The 17483-nt window shown below is 36.9% G+C and overlaps 2 protein-coding genes across 2 annotated transcripts; one reads left to right on the top strand and one right to left on the bottom strand.

Moving 5' to 3' along the window:
* Positions 1–587: 587 nt before the first annotated feature.
* On the top strand, positions 588–6809 carry Or6k6 (olfactory receptor family 6 subfamily K member 6). The gene is made up of 2 exons (XM_076913769.1): positions 588–747; positions 3895–6809. Exon 2 carries the CDS (start codon positions 3895–3897, stop codon positions 4849–4851), a length of 957 nt encoding a protein of 318 aa, XP_076769884.1. The 5' UTR covers positions 588–747; the 3' UTR covers positions 4852–6809.
* An 8870-nt stretch (positions 6810–15679) lies between these two features.
* On the bottom strand, positions 15680–16597 carry LOC117721944 (olfactory receptor 6K3-like). Its single transcript, XM_034520830.2, has one exon. It carries the CDS (start codon positions 16595–16597, stop codon positions 15737–15739), a length of 861 nt encoding a protein of 286 aa, XP_034376721.1. The 3' UTR covers positions 15680–15736.
* Positions 16598–17483: the final 886 nt, after the last annotated feature.

The raw sequence follows: 17483 nt of genomic DNA, 5'->3' as shown, positions 1-17483 counted from the left end.
GCTTTTATTTGGTAATGGTTTGATGTTTTTGGTTAACATCATATTTTGTTTTCTAGATTTTGGGTGTTTTGTCATTATATTGGATTTCTGATTTAGTTTTTGAGAAATAACTTAAAGTTTGGTGAGAAAGGAGAAGGGGAGAATCTAGAAAAGTTTGAAGAGAAAAATCATTATCGAAATATTTCTAAATCATAAAATTGTTTTAAAAAAATAAATAACCAAACAAACAAACAAAAATAACCAAACTTATAACTTGGTATCAAACTTGGTATCAATTAATCATATATATATATATATATATATATATATATATATATATATGGTTTGAAATATTTAATACATGTATGTGTATAGGCAGTGAAGGAAATAGAAATGAATGTGAAACTGAGGGGAAAGCTATGTTTTCTTAGTGGGTCTTCCTTAAAGTCTACTGTGAATTTTTTGTCTGCTCTGATTACCAGTGCTTCTGCATGATAGTCAGGCTTTGTAGCCATAGGAGAATCCATGAGAATGACCCTGGGGAATGACTCATTACTATATTACACTTTTCTCTTAATTTGTCCCTGAGAGAAGCAAAGGATGCTTCCTTTAGACATAAGTCATCTAAAGAAAAACACCCAAGAAAAGGGGATATTTCCAGTTTATATATCCCACAAAGGAGTCTTCGGAGAATCTATATACTCATCAGTGTGTACAGAAGTGAGCCTGGCTGCAGAGACTGGGGAGTGCTTGGTGGCCTCAGGCAGGGTGAGTTGTGCAGACTACTGAAATTCAACCTTCAGTGAGACTTCTGATCTCCACCTGCTCCTTCCTGCAGGCCCTCCACACTTTTGAATCTAGCTATTTACTTTTGGAATTTCATTACATTAGTAAAGAATTTCAGTTAGGAGACATGAAATGAGAAGTGGACACTAGGGGGAATAGAGGTCATTTAACTGATGGAGATATTAATATCTAAATTCTTTTGAACACTATAATTCTATTGGTTCAAATAATTGCAGCCTTCAAGGTAGTCATCAATCAAGGCAACATTTTTGTTTAATCACTAAATGCTAAATGAGAGCTCTTTACTGTCCAAGTCATATTTGTAGGCTGACCTTTTTATATTCTGCTACTTTCCTGTCATTCCATGAATTATTTTTACATTATTACATTATTTTTGTATTCTTTATTGTTTTAAGAGCAATAATGATTTTTGTTGACATTCATATAGTTATGAACTTTGAGAGAAGTTGCCACATATCAGACAATCTTGTGTGTCAGCTAAACAACTGATGAATGATGAATAATGGGACAGATTTCTGATGAAAAAAAATCCAGGCTCAGGGCAACGAAGGAATCATATTGTTGGGCTTTTATCCATTCTCATAGCTCTGTGCTCTCCTGCTTTGCATAATTAGTTCACCGTGCTGCAAATGAGAAATTACATACACAACAGGACAGTTAAATAAATAATTTAGTCAGAGGGCACCTCCAGTCTTTCTTTTTTTTATTGGATATTTTATTTACATTTCAGATGTTATCCCCTTTCGCTATTTGCCACCCACCCAGGAACCCCTCATCCCACCCTCTCCTCCTGTTTCTATGAGGATGTGCCCACTCCCACCTCCCCGCCCTCGAATTCCCCCACACTGGGGCATCCAGCCTCCATGGGACCAAGGATCTCCTCTCCCAACTATGCCCGAAAAAGACATCCTCCCTTACATATACAGCTGGAGCCATGAGTCCCTCCCTATGTGCTCCCAGGCTGGAGGTTTAGACCCTGGGAGAATGGTGAATAATGGGACAGCTTTCTGGTGAGAGAAAGTCCAGGCTTAGGGCAACAAAGGAATCACGTTGCTGGGCTTTTATCCATTCTCATAGCTCTGTGCTCTCCTGCTTTGCATATTAGTTCACCGTGCTGCAGATAAGAAATTACATACACAGCAGGACAGATAAATAATTTAGTCAGAGGGCACCTCCAGTCTTTCATGTTTCCACTTTGTATGCTCCCCTTCTTCTCTGCAACTGAGCATCACAGTTTACTTCATCTCAAAGCCTGTCTCTCTTTTCTTCCTCCCTCAAAGCTGGGCATGGAAAACCAGAAACATCTACTGTGAACTAGTTTTACCAATCTGCGATGTATTTCTTGCATCTACGTTGACCACCTGAAGAAACTACACCATATTTGTCACCATAAAACCAGGATAAATATAAATATAAATAGATATAAAGAGTCACAAAAAGAAGGCATAGACTTTTAGGACAAGCAAACCTTACTTTTAAATTACTTTTTTGAGTCCTTGCTATTTTAATTTAAAACAGTTATTTTTTATTTGTTCTCAATTTGTTTTTTGTGTAATATTAACTATTAATTTATCAATTTATCATGTGTGGAAACACATTATATAGTGCATATAAAGCAAATATGTATAACTAGAGTTGGTATCACTACATAAAAATTAATTAGTGAGATTTTTATTTCCTCTGTCATTCCTCTTAAAGATGTTTTATCCTACTTGAGGGAGGTAATATTGAAATGTGAATATGGAAATGCAACAAATATGCATTGTATATCAAAATGATATCAATGGAAGTACATCAGAAAAAAGAATATTTGCTCTGGCAGTGGAAATCACAGAGATTTCTATGACCATGGAGACACTGACACCTAAAATTTCAATAAAAGTAGATCCAGAAAATAAAAGATATAAAATTGTCAATAATTAAACTAAGGGTGTGGTCTTATTGTTGCTGAAATACTGATTTTCAGGATAGTTGGTTTCAGATTGGGTTTAGAACTGCATTAGTGATGACAGTGATTGTGAAACAGAGAGGTCTGAGTTTTGCCTTGAATGTTTTGAAAAGAAAAGGAGAGGCAAATGTCACAGTCAGGGAAACTCATCTCCAGAATCATCCCTTAGAAGTCTAGATAAAAAGGAATGAAATATTAAAATAGTCAAGGTGAGAGAGTGTGGATTCAGCCTTCACTAATCCTAATGAGCTTTACAAGAAATGTGATTGTCTGTTGTCTCAACAAGTCAATGCTAGTGTAGTTGTGCTGCAGGTTATTTTTAGGAGCTTCTCTCTCCCCTAATATACCATCTTAAAAACTGTGTGATTGTTAAAACTGAGAACGATGTTTTTCTTTTATCTCTTAACATAGCCTTTGTAGGGAAATTATGAGCAGGGTTGAGGAGTAACTGTAAGTTTGTCCAAAGCTGGCTACTCATTAGGTACAAAGTAAATCTGGAAAGACTCTTACTTTGAGCAATTTTCATAGAAACCTGAAGAGGGAAAAAGGTAAGCTACAGAGAAAGTAGCTAAAGTAAGTGAAAGTAAGTGAAGGTAAGTTCACACAATTTTCACCTAACGAAAAACAGATGTTCTAGTGCAAAGCAAACTAATCAGAAATCTAGAAACTGATACTTAGCCAGTCAGCCTCAGGGGCTGTATTGGTGGAAGGAAAAGTTAAAAACTTAAAGAAAATTATTGTCAAAAGTGTTGTTGATACTTACTTTGTGATTTACTTTATTTCCCCCCTGAAGAATAGGAAATGGGAATATTTAGAAATCAAAGTGAACGGTTTGAGGCTAATCAATCACACAGGGGTTGAAGGTAACTCTGAAAATGGCTAAATTTCCATTTTCCATATTCTGAGACTAAACTTCTGGGTCATTTTTTTTTTTTTTTTTGCATAAAGCTATAACAGTGAGAAAAAGATCACTCAGAGATTAGATTGCGTTACAAATGCTTCAACTGCTTCTGGCATGGAATTATAAAGTTTGGAAATGGTAGTGACTGACTTCTTTAGGATCCAGTTTTCAAAATAAGTAATTGAATATAAAAAGGAATATGTGTACAAGCAATATTGAAATTTCAGAAAGTTCCTTATATCTTTTCTTACCTTCACAGATGACCCAGTTGGTGGACAGCCGGAATCATACTATGGTGATTGAGTTCCTCTTCTCTGTGTTCCCACCTCTGTATGAAGGTGGCCTCTTGTTTTTTATTCTATTGATTCTTGTCTATGCATTCATCATATCAGGAAACCTAGTAATCTTTGTTGCTGTCCAGCTGGACATGGCTCTTCACACACCTATGTATTTCTTCATCAGTGTGTTATCTTTCCTGGAGATCTGGTATACCACGACTACCATTCCCAAGATGCTCTCCAGCCTAGTCAGTGAGAAGAAGACGATCTCTCTAGGTGGTTGTCTCATGCAGATGTACTTTTTCCACTCATTGGGTATCACAGAAGGCTGTGTCCTGACAGCAATGTCCATTGACAGGTACATAGCTATCTGCTATCCTCTCCGTTACCCAACCATCATGACTTCCAAACTTTGTATCCAACTAACAGCTGGCTCCTGCTTCTGTGGCTTCCTTCTGGTACTCCCTGAGATTGCATGGATTGCTACTTTGCCTTTCTGTGGCTCCAACAAGATCCATCAGATCTTCTGTGATTTCACCCCTGTGCTCAGGTTGGCCTGTACGGATACATCTTTGGTGGTCATTGTGGATGCTATCCATGCAGTAGAGATCCTGGCCTCCTTCCTTGTAATTGCTCTGTCCTATATCCGGATCATCATGGTAATTTTGGGGATGCCTTCAGCAGAAGGGAGGCGCAAGGCTTTCTCCACTTGTGCAGCCCACCTTGCTGTTTTCTTGCTGTTTTTTGGCAGTGTGGCTGTCATGTATTTGAGATTCTCAGCTACCTATTCAGTCTTCTGGGACACAGTAATTGCCATCACTTTTGTTATCCTTGCTCCATTTCTCAATCCCATTATTTATAGTCTAAGAAACAAGGAAATGAAAGATGCTATTGGGAGGCTTTTTCATCAGAAGAGAGATCCTCGGGCTCAGAAATAGATCTCAATTCCTGATATTAAAGCCCTTATTGAAGTTTAGAATCTCACTGATGTTTTTGTGTTCCTGATAATTCTTTTTCTATTGGCACAGATGCTTTTTCTTCTTCTTCTTTTTTTCTTTCTTTCTTTCTTTTTTTTTTTTGTTAAAAAGGATGATGAAATATACCTCTAGGTCACTGGTGGCCACTTGTTCACATAACAACTACCAGACTCTTGACAGGTGAAACAGTAAGTGTGGATTTTCCTGCTTTAAGCACAAATTGACATATGCCTCATACTATACTAGTATGGTTCCTTCCCTTTTCTTTTATGATCCCATGTGTTGATGAAGCCAAAGATTAGAGTACAAGACGCACACCACATAAATAGTTCTGAAAATTGCTAACGTTCACATCCCTCTTGCCTTTCTAGTTTTCTCTGTCATCCATCATTTCTCAAGTACTGTTTCGTGACAGAGAAGACAAATTTTCTCTACTTTTGGCTTATTTAATTGAATTAACTACAAACTCAGTTTAGTAAAAATATGCTGGCTACTGCATTATGTTGTCATAGAATTTCAGGCTCAAAGCAGAGAGCCTCCCCGCCAAAAGAAGGTAGTGGCAGGGACACAGAGTAGGACTCTGGTGATACCTTTAAAGTCTGAGGGTCTCAGGGCTTTCTAGCTCTCTAATTTTACTGGAATGCTGACGGATAACTTCTAAAAAGTCCTAAAAGCTTTCTTGCTCTCTCTGAGGGTAAAAGACTGCTGGCTTAGGTGATTAACACCTGTAGCCTAACAGCATAGAACTAAGCAATGCAGCCTTTGTTCTGTCTTAGCAGGAACTGCTGGGCTCTAACTTTTGCCTGCTAGTCTGAAGCAGGAAAAAAAGGGAGGACACTTAGAGAAAAGTGGTCATAGGGTTTATTCCTAAATTGTAAAATGTTTCTTATGAAAGCTATTTAAGGGGAAAAGTGGCAGGATCCTAAGCAAAAGAAAGGGGAAAATTCTATCTAGGGAAATGAAAAAAAATTCTATTCTATCTCTCTATTCTGTCTCTCATCTCTTTGTCCTCAATACCTATACATCTTTCAGAATACATGATCACATGATACAAATTTCATCACAAGTTCACACAAAAAATCAAATCATAAATTGAAATAGAAGTTTACAACAGAAAATGCATATCCATCAGGAGTAATTACGTAGCTGAACATCCATCACCTATCACTGCTCCACAGGTTCACTGAAGGTTTAAAACAATAAGTAAGTTATCAGTGAAGTTTTGTATAAATAACCCCAGTCACTATTTTGTTTTCACCTATAATTAATTAATAGTTCCCTTTTTATGACCTCTGGATAATTGTTTTACAACCTCTTGAAATGTGCTCTGAGTAGGAGAAAGTCTGGTTACTCTCTAAGAGCAATTAACTGGTGACACTTGGGAGACTGGCAGAGTTCTCATCACAGTTTTGACAATCAGAAAAGGACATAATAGCAGTCCTATTATAAAAGAACTTAATAATCACAGATATAATTTTAGAAATTCTTATAGGACCATCATTAAGACTTAAGAAGTCATCTATTTGTCTATATAGTGTCACTACAAGACAGTACATCTTTGTGAATCTGCAGAGATCTGTTCCAAAGGGGTGTGCTATTGCTTAGTGATTGTTATATGTGTTTAATAATAACAGGAAAATCATATTAATAGCAGGAATGTTTCCTAAAATGAGTCCCTTTACAGCCTTGCTGATTAAGGCCGTACCTGTCACAGATTATATAATAATCCAAGGCAGGCCATTTCAGGACGATCACCTGCTAGTTATTAGCTTGTTCCATTATGGCTCCTGACACAAAGGGCTTCAAAGGAGTAAGGTGGATAGTCCACTATATTTCACGTTATTATTTAAAACATCTTCTTATGTATAAACTGCCTTATAATTTAAGCATCCTTAAGTAAACTTGTCAAAATCACCGCTATTTAAATATGAATAAATAAAATTTGGAAGTAAAGTTTGACCATGTTTAATGACTTTCTGAATATTATCTAAGTAGGTAGTAAGAGCTGTATTAAGTTATTTATTTTTATGCATCTCACATGTAAGTGTGCACATGTGCATGTGCAAGCATTTGCACACACTTGTGCAGATAAGAGCATATCATGTGTGGAGTTCAGAAGACAATTCTAGGGACTCAGTTCTCTTTTACCATCTTCTGAAATGGTAATCAAGGTCATGTATATAAAGCCTCTTCATAAGAACCTCTACATGCTCACTTACTCCAATGAATCCCAGATGACCTTGTACATTTACACATCAAAGTTATAAGTTGGATTGTAGTTTATCCAGCTGCAAGCAAACAACTGGTTAATCCAAAAACACATAGGTACAATAATAAAAGGCTGGAAAAATTACATATTCCATCCTATACTAAATGGCTAATGTATGAAATTATGAGAAATTTTCTATTTTCAGTCACATATTTCAGAGTAATTTGCTCCATATTCAAATATGTCTGATTATGTATATTAAAATGTCCTTTTTATTTCCACATCACATATGACATGTGATTTTTAATTTTTATGTATTTTTTTAATTTAGTATTTTTATTCTTTCAGAATTTTATACATGTGTGTACTGACAGTATTTCATAGCCTAACATAGGAATCTCCATGGTTTCTATCTGCCTTCTACCTCATGACTCTTCCTTTGTTCCTTTTGCACTTGCCTGTACCTGGTTCATGTGGCTCATTAAACTGTTTTCCAATTAAAGGACAAATGAAGAATGATTCCTCTTAGCACATTTTCCTGGCTGATTCTTCTGAAGTCTTCAGTGTTAAATCAACTTCATCAGACAATTCTTCATTAATTGTTTTGAATCTTATTATAAAAAATGTTCCAGAAATGAGTGTACCATATGAGAATCATAGTGGCATTGTCAAGCAGTGTCACCTTCATTGCATTTAAATTATCCTACAGAATAAAATGGAAATAATTTAAAATAAAAGGTTGAAAGCCATAGATGTTTTTAAAATTTAAAAATAGAAACACATGGGTTGGAGAGAAGGCTCAACAGTTAAGAGCACTGACTGCCCTCCCAGAGGTCCTGAGTTCAATTCCCAGCAAGTATATGGTGGTTCACAACCACCTATAATGGGGTCTGATACCCTCTTCTGGTGTGTCCGAAGACAGTGACAGTGTACTCACAAACATAAAATAAATAAATAAGTCTTAAAAAAAGAAACACATTTTAAGGCAAAAATAATCAGAGTTAGAGACCAAATATAATTTTGTTTACAAATTCAGGGTTAACATGAATTACTTAATGGTAAAATTAATTTAAAGATGGGTTTTGAGACTTGGAACATTGTTTGATTACAGAGCAGTTTTCTTGCACATCTAAGAATTTGATATCCAGTATTCAAAAAACTTTAAAATGCCTCCAGTTAGATAGAATGAGAAGAAAAGATGAAATGACTTTGAGCTAGGACAGAGAAGTAGACACAGATATTTTAGTCATTCTGATAAGCCCTTAGAAACAGTTATCATGGGAGTGTTCACGGAACTTTGTTTATTGCCTTGCTTGTTCTTTGAGTATTTGGGTTTATTTTCTTGCTTGTTTCTTGACTATTTGCATCTATTGTATTGCTAGTTCCTCAACCTAGAACTGACCTTAATACTTGCATGTAATTAAAATGGTATGAGAGCAAAAAGGAGGAGGGGGGATAGGATAGGAGGTTTCAAGGGAGTGAAAAATGTGGAAAGGGGATGACATCTGAAATGTAAGTAAATAAAATATCCAATAAAAAATAAGAAAACTACCACATAAAACATGCAAATATTCTTATAAAATGATTTTTATCACTAAACACTGAATATTCAGATGCACACATGTTTTTTTAATCTTTATCGAAATCATAATCAACAGAGTCCCAATCTGTTTATAAAACTTTGTTCTTTATCCTGAGAATAGATGTATGCTGTGTAATGTGTAATGCAGTCATATCCATTCCTCCTGTTCTCCCTCCAGTTGCCTCTGTATTCCCACTTATGTTACCACAGTTTTCTGTTAGATTGGCAGTAAAACTTTATAAGAGAGTTGTTGAGTTTTGAAATGATCACATCACACAAACTTACCTTCATACACTTAACAACATCATGTCTCACCATAATTACTAGAAGATCTCCATATCAATTAGAGGTTTCAGCTGTGCCAACCTGTACTGTTGGCTTCACACAGAGTAAAATATGATTCTTCAGGCCAGACAACACCCTTCATCTGCTCCAAACTCTGCACTAGCTCCTCCATGCTCAGAGTAAATTACAAAAGTCTAACTCTTACAAAGGCCCTCAAATCTCTGTGATTTATCCCCCTTTCACTTCCCATCTCTAGTTTTCTTTAGACCCCTTAACCCTATGGAGACATCCATTTTCTTTTAAAGCGTTACTCATCCTTAGGATTTTCAATGTGTTTTAACTTGACCAAACTTAAACTAACAAGTCCCCTACTCACTGTAGATAAACTTATTGTAATTTCCTTTTCGGTTTCCCACAGAACACTTAGTCATATAAGGAATAATGTTCTAAACTTTGCTTAGGTTGTTTTACACTTAAAAAAAAAAATCACCCCTTTCTCAACTGGCAGGTTTTAAGGACAAGATTTTTTTTTTTTTTTTTGCCTGTTGTATCCTTATTTTCTTACATATTATAGTGGTATATTGTTTCAGTAAATATTTATTTTATTAATAGAAGATCATTTGCATGATAATTATGTACTGTGTTATCATCTTTTAATTTCCATATAGCCTTAGAACTAAGTACAAAAGTGTTAGAAAAAATCAAAACCTGTGATTTATGTTTTAGAATAAAAACAAGTATAGTTAGTATTTTAATTTTATTATTTAACATATGTTGATTTTTAAAAAAACACCAAATCTCCCATGTAATTTTAATTGTTTATCTGTAATTGAGGAACTGATTTAGATACATTGTTGAGTAAAGTTGACATGAATTTTATAGTCAGAAATTCCATACTATTTATTAGACTTATGATATTAAGATGCATTTCACCTCATTAATCACATTAAATATAGGAAAAAATTTAGGATTGTTCATATTTAATTATTTTTTCATATTATAAAGGCTTTATGATCTTTGATGGTTTTGTTGAATCACAACGTTGAGGCACTTAAAATCACAATAGCGCAAGTCCCATTTAAGCATATTTTAAAAGAATATTTAATTGTCAAGATTACAAATCAAAAAAAATTGTTAAACACCTTTAAATACAATGATTAAAACTGATAAAATAATAAATAAAATACTAAGAGTTTTAGATTTAAATTATATAGTTTTTGAATACTTTAATCAACAAATTCAAAGATTCAATACAAACTAAGATCCTTAATGTATCCATGTTTCTTTAAAGTTAACTTAAATTTATTATTGAAGAAACTTATTCATGGTTTACTCCATGCAAAGATTTTCCCCATGGGTGACAAAGAGTTCATCTAGATGTAGAAAATATCTTGGTTTTAGAAGCATGAAGTGGTATGAAGAGAGCTGAGTTGCCTGGACTTGGGTGGGATCAATTTCTAGGGCTCACTTTAAAATGAGAGTTAGTCTTTCTTCTGCTTCTGTGCTCCATAGTATGTAAGGAGTTAATCCTCTTGACAAACTGCCACTGAGGATTGTTGTAATACTACTGATGTTTCCTTTTGGGGGGTTTTATTTATTTTTTTACATCCCAATCACTGCCCATTTTCATTTCCTACTCCTCAGGGTCCCTCCCCACATGCCCCTTTTTTTCTCCTTAGAAAAAGTGCCCTTCTTTAGTTTGCCTCCACCCTGACCCTTCAAGTCTCTGCAGGGTTAGGATAATCCTCTCCCACTGAGGCCAGACAAAGCAGCCCTGTAGAGGAAGGAATTCCACAGTCAGGCAACATCTTTAGGCACAGCCCCCTCACCAGTTGTTAAGGGATGCATACTGATACAGAGCTGTATATCTGCTACATATTTGCTGGCAGCCTTGGTCCAGCCCATGTATGCTCTTTGGTTGGTGGCTCAGTTTATGAGAGCTCCCAACAAGAGTCCAGGTTAGTCTACTCTGTTGATCTTCCTATGGAATTTCTATCCCCTTCAGGGCCTTCAATCCTACCCCCAACTCTTCCATAAAAGTCCCAACTTCTGTGGAATGTTTAGCTGTGAGTATGTATATCTGTTTCAGTCAGCTGCTGGGTAGAGCCTCTCAGAAGAGAGTTATGCTAGGCTCCTGTCTACAGGCATATCATTAGTGTCAGGGATTCCTCTTGCTCATGGGATGGGTCTCAAGTTGAATGGTTATTGGTTGGCTGTTCTTTCAGTCTCTGCTCCACTATTATCCCTACATTTCTTATAGACAGAATAAATTTTGGGTTGAAAGTTTGTGGGTGGGTTGCTGTCCTTACCCCTCCACTGTGGGTCCAGCCTGGTTACAAGGGGTGAACGCTTTAGGGTTTATATCCCCACTCTTATGTATCTCTGCTAAGGTCACCCTCATGAACACCTGGAAGCCTCCCTAATCCCAGGTCTCAGAGATTTCCTAGAGATCCCCCCCCTACACTCTTGGCAGCTGAAAATTTCCATTTGTTCTTTTGGCCCTCTGTCCCTCTTTCCTGTTTCTCCCCACATCTGATTCTAATCCACACCATTCTCCTCCCCATCTCCTCTCTCAACTAGGTTCCTCTCTCTCTCTGCTTCCTATGACTATTTTTCCCCTTCAAAATAAGAGCCAAGCATTCTCACTGGGGCCTTCCTTCTTGTTTAGCTTTTTGGGGTATCTATGAGGGTACTTCTATGAATTATAATATGGGTATCCTGTAATTTGTGGCTAAAATCCACATATCAGTAAGTACATGCCAAGCATGTCCTTTTGGGGCTGGGCTGCCTCACTAACAATGACATTTTCTGGTTCCATTCATCTGCCTACAAAATTTATGATGCCCTTCTTTTAAATAACTGAATAATATATCATTGTGTAATTGAACCACATATTCTGTATCAGTTCTTCAATTGAGGGACATCTGGATTGTTTCCAGTTTCTGACTATTACAAATAAACCTGCTATGTGTAGGTAATTGGCTGCTGGAGAATGCAGGGTTCCTCATGCCAGGCTGTGGGTAGTTGGCTGGGAACACTCTGGGTTCCTCCGGCTGCTGTGGCTCACTAAAGCTCCTCACGGGCGAGGTCCCAATGACAAGAGAAAGTCCTTGGGTTTTCAAAACAGGTTTATTGGCATGACAGATAGTGGATGGATCTGGATGCATCTCCCCTAGCCCCAATAAAACCCAGGGCAGTCCGGAGTTAAATAGGAAGGGAAAGGGGGGAAGGGGCTGGGGAGGAATGCTTAATTGGCTCCACCCTCTGGCCTTCAGGTACCTTATTAGTATGTAAATTTCTCTAGGGCCTGAGGCCTGTTAATCACACCCTCTACCTGTGCCCTATGTGACTGAAGGGTGTAGATTGAATGGAGATTAGACCTCATGTCCATGGCCGACAGCTATGAACATGGTCAGGCATTTGTCTTTCCAGTATGGTGGAACTTCTTTTTGTTTTATACCCAGGAGAAGTATAGCTTGGTCTTCAGAAAGGAAGAAATCAAAGTATCACTATCACAGATGACAAAATAGTATACATAAGCAACCCTCAAAATTCTACCAAGAACTCCTAAAGCTGATAAACACCTCCAGCAAAGTGGCTGGATACAAAATTAACTCAAAGAAATTAGTAGCCTTCCCTTATACAAATGATAAATCAGCTGAGAAAGAAATTAGAGAAACAGCACCCTTTAAAATAACCTCAAATAATATACAATATCTTGGCATAACTCCAAGAAAGATAAAAATCTGTATGACAAGAACTTTAAGTCTCTGAAGAAAGAAAATAAAGATGATATCAGAATATGGAAAGATTTCCAAGGCTCATGGACCAGTAGGATTAACACATTGAAAATGGTCATCTTACCAAAAGCAATCTACCAAGTCAATGCAATTCCCATAAAAATTCAAACACATTTTGTTTTTCAGAACTTGAAAGATCAGTTCTTAACTTCATATGGAAATACAAAAAACCCAGGATGGCTAAGACAATCCTTCTAGAGGAATCACCATCCCTGACTACAAGCTGTACTATGGAACAATAGTGATAAAAACTGCATAGTACTGGTACAGAGACAGTCAGGTTGATCAATGGAATTGAACCAAAGATCTAGAAATCAACCCACACAGTTGTGGACACTTAATTTTTCATAAAGATGGTGTAGGACTGTGAAAGACAGCCTGGCTACTGGTAAAGCACCAGCTAGAAACTGCCATAGACCCTAAAAGATCCTAAGAGACAGCATGCATTTCACCATGCTCCCAGACTCCAGGCTGACATGAGGCTGAAGGTCTCCACAGAGTGGTATTCTCCAGTCACATAGGACAATGCCCACAGTGCCTCCACAGGTAGAGGGCATGACTACAGGCCACAGAGCCTCAAGACAGTTTTCCATATTAATGAGATACCTAAAGGCCAGAGGGGCATAGCCAATTAAGCATTCCTTCCCAGACCCTCCTCCTTGCAGGTATTTCACCTCAAGCCCACCCAGAGGAACCAGGGTATAGCTTTCATCTATTTTCTACCATGACAATAAACGTTAAGACCATGGTTTTCTTCTTTGGGGCTCGCTGTAGGAAACAGTGGAGCAGGTCTTCATCTACAGAGCCACTGCCTAATTTCCTGCAGAAGAACTCTCTGCATCCCCAATCAAGAAGCCCACTAACCCAAGCAAGCAATCTGAGCTAGCTGTGACCCAGTCAAGCTAGCTGCTGTGACCAAGAACTCTTTTCCCCTGCAGGACACACAGCTAGCACTTCTCTCCCTCCCTCCTTCAGCTGTGGGCAAATTCAGCCCATATGCCCTTATTTCATTCTCAGCCCTGTCTTGCTCTTTTAAGATCTCTAGCAACTTACCAGTCCTATTTTTTCTCCCCATAGGAGCTAGGCAAAATCATTTTCTGGAGATTTTAGTGAATTTTTTCTATTAATTAATTTATTTATTCACTTACATCTCACTGTCTGCCCTCTCCTCCCAGTCATCCTCTCCCACAGCTTCTCTCCCAATTTCTCTCTCTTCCCAAATTTCTGGAGTAGTTTTGTAGGTAGAAAGCAGAGAAGTATAAACCAGGTACCTAAATGTATAAAATTCAGGATGGGAAAGTAAGTTTTAGAGAAGAGAATGGAGGAGAAAACATAGCTGGAAAATACTGAGAATAAAGACAGTGAGTTATTTTAACGGCACAGAATTGTAAAAGAACGTGACAAAATGTTGAGCATTTTAATACTACCAGCTTTAAATAAGTTTTAAATTTTTATATTTGTATTTGTGTAAGTGTGTGTGTGTGTGTGTGCGTGTGTGTGAATGCATGTGTGTGTCTGTTGTGCTTGTGTAGATACACATGGAGGCCAGAGGAGGGTGTTCTCTTATTGTTACTTTCTAGGGGTCTGTAGTGGGTTTATTTTCTTCCTAGTCAATAAATTAAAAGAAAGAAGAAAGTTTACAACACAACATGTAACTGCAGGGATATATCAGAATCCCAAAGTAGAAACAATGATGAAAATACTTTTATTAAATGTGAATAAACACATACACACATACACACACACACTTTGGACACAGCAAGGTACACAGAAATAAGTATCCCCTACAAAGAAGAGTGGGAACTCTGGAGGCAAAGTCTTTCTCTTCTTTAGGAATGCTAGTTTTATGTGTCTTTATGAGGTATGGGGCAACTTCTTCCTCTAGTCAAAGTTTGGTCAATTTGAACAAAACTGGGAGACTGATAGGCTCATAGTTTTGAGTAAACATTTCCTTGTCCAAATTCTCTGGTAGGGATGCTCTATTGGTAGCAGGAGGCCTCAGTCTCAAGCAACCAGTCCTTATCAAGTCAGAAAGAAGTCAGATATTTGCCTATGTTACCTATCGGTACCCTGTTTCTCTGCTTACAAAAAAAAAATCTGTCTAACTCCTAGGCATTGACAGGTATAATCTGGATTTTATGGTGTCTGACATGCAAGGTGAGAACCAAACTCAGGCCCTTTGCAAAAGAACCATTAACTCTTAACCACAGGGCCATTGACAGTCCCAATATTTTAAAATATGAACTATCACTGTCAATGTTTTATGGTAATGATATTTAGTCTCAAGGCAGTATACTAAAGCTATAATCTTTAAGAGTTCTAGGATTGCTATAGAATCCTGAAAACAATATCAAGTCCCACAAAAGTGATGATAATAGCAAATACTCAACCTGGTATAATCAAATCATGGCATTTTATCACTGCCCAACTATAAAGAGTATGGCAAAGGCCTACAGACAAACATCCAAGGAATTATGCTCCTTTCTCAAGCCCAAATCATCTTAGTCATGTGGATTTTGTTAATAGTTTTATAACTGACCATAAAAGTAGCAATCAATTTTAACTATATCTATAATAGAAGAAGATACAAAGGAATTTTCTGTGTCAAATACAAATGTTCCCAAGGATTATGATCCTTGGGAAAGGTGGTACTGCACTCTTTGTGATTTTGAAATAAGAATATTCTGTTGATAATCTGAGTGGTACAAGGAAAACTATGGCTTCTTCTTTCTAAACAAATAATGCTTATTGTGATAAAATAGAAAAGGAATGAAACCAAGAACATGAAAAATAAACCTTATGTAGTAATCCTTGGAAATGAATTATTTGCTTTTAATAATATACTCAGAGGGTGAGATATTTATTAAAAGGCATGGGTAAACTCACATCAGTTCCCAAGACAGTGAACTTTTTGAGAACAGAATATTTTCTTAATGGCATCTTTCATATCTTTGTTCCTCAGGCTATAGATTATAGGATTGAAAAATGGGGCAAGGACAGCAACATTAGTGCAACAATCTTCTCTAGTAGTGGTTGGAAGGTGCGAGAGAAGCGCAGGTACATGAGAAACACACTGCCAAAAAAGAGCACAAAAATTGTGATGTGGGCTGTGCATGTGGAGAATGCCTTCTGACGGCTCTCACCAGATGGAATCTTCAGGACCACAGTGATGATTCTTAAATAGGAAAGCGTAATGATAGAGACACAGCTCAGGATGGAGATAGCATGGATGACATCTTCAACTAAAATCATAGATGTGTCTGTACATGCTAAGAGGAGCACAGGTTCTAAGTCACAGAAGAGTTGGTGAATCTGATTGGGGCCGCAGAAGGGCAGAGTAGACATCCACACAATCTCTGGGAGGAGCATGAGGAAACCAAGGGTGAAAGAACCTGTGGAAAGCTGTGTGCACAGCTTTGGAGTTATAATGATTGCATAGCGGAGTGGGTTACAGATGGCAACATACCTGTCAATGGCCATCACTGTGAGGACTAAGCTTTCTGTGACTCCAAAGGAATGGAAAAAATACATCTGCAATAGGCAGCCAATGAAGGAGATGGTTTTCTCTTTGCTGATCAAGTTGTAGAGCATTCTGGGAATGGTCACTGTGGTGTAGCAAATCTCCAGGAAGGAGAAGATGCTGATGAAACTGTACATGGGATTGTGCAGACGGACATCCAGCTGCACAGCCAAGATGATCATGGAGTTCCCAATAACAATGAACAGATAGACGCAGATCAGAAGGATGAAGAGCAAAAGGCCACCATCCTCAAACTGAGGGAAATCAGAAAAATAAAATTCTGTCACCTTTGTCTGATTCATTTTAGCCATATTTTCAGAAGCTTATTGGCTAGTTAAGGAATAAGTAAAGCAGAACTCAAGTAACAGGACAAAGAAAAAAATTAACCATCTAAACAACCTCAATATTAAGCCAGTTAAATAGTATATATGTTAAGTTGTTTGAAAAATTATAATATAGTCCTCTCATATTTGCAACAATTTTAGTCTGGATATTTAGTATTCAGCTAATCTGTTTTTTTTTTTTTAAAGAAAAAAACCTATTTATTTAGAAATATAAATTTATATACACTACTGAATTATAATCTGGCAACTTTTATTACTGGGCAATAATTTAGAAACTGCCTTTCACTATATAATATAAGGAAAGTTATTTTACATAAAATGATTTATATAAACTATCATCGTGATATTAATTTTCCTAGTATGTTGTAACTTTAAATACACCCTTTGGGAAGAAACATTGAGGGCAGAAAATGAATGTTAATAAAATATATAATTGTGGTTCAACAAGAAAGCAATGTAACATGAACAGGGCAGGTATTTTTTCCATAATTTCTTATTTTTGTTAACTTTTCAATGGAAACCAAAGTCCAAATATACTGAGCACAACTTACTTGAAACACCACAGCTTATAGTCATCTCTGTGTGTGAAGCAGTCTAGTCTATACTCCAAAGGAGTGCTTTTAATAGTTTCAAAATATGACCCAGATGATAGATGGTAAGTGTAATTGAGTAATATCTCAAAGGTTTTAATCAACAGTCCATAACCAAAGACAAATTTAGCCATGGATTCAGATATTCTCACCTGTACCCTCATAATATAGGGATCATTAATCGGCATATAGGGATCATTAATCAGCATGCCACAGAATTTCTCATATTTAACACTATTGACATTTTTGGTCACACAATTATT

Source organism: Arvicanthis niloticus, chromosome 16 (genome assembly GCF_011762505.2).
Source record: "Arvicanthis niloticus isolate mArvNil1 chromosome 16, mArvNil1.pat.X, whole genome shotgun sequence".
Taxonomy (NCBI): Eukaryota; Metazoa; Chordata; class Mammalia; order Rodentia; family Muridae; genus Arvicanthis; species Arvicanthis niloticus.
Note: the sequence above shows the minus strand (reverse complement) of the source record. Positions and strands in the feature narration are given on the sequence as shown.

Coding starts and splice junctions, on each gene's coding strand:
- Or6k6 (XM_076913769.1), top strand. CDS start 3,895: ATGACCCAGTTGGTGGACAGCCGGAATCATACTATGGTGATTGAGTTC.
- LOC117721944 (XM_034520830.2), bottom strand. CDS start 16,597: ATGGCTAAAATGAATCAGACAAAGGTGACAGAATTTTATTTTTCTGAT.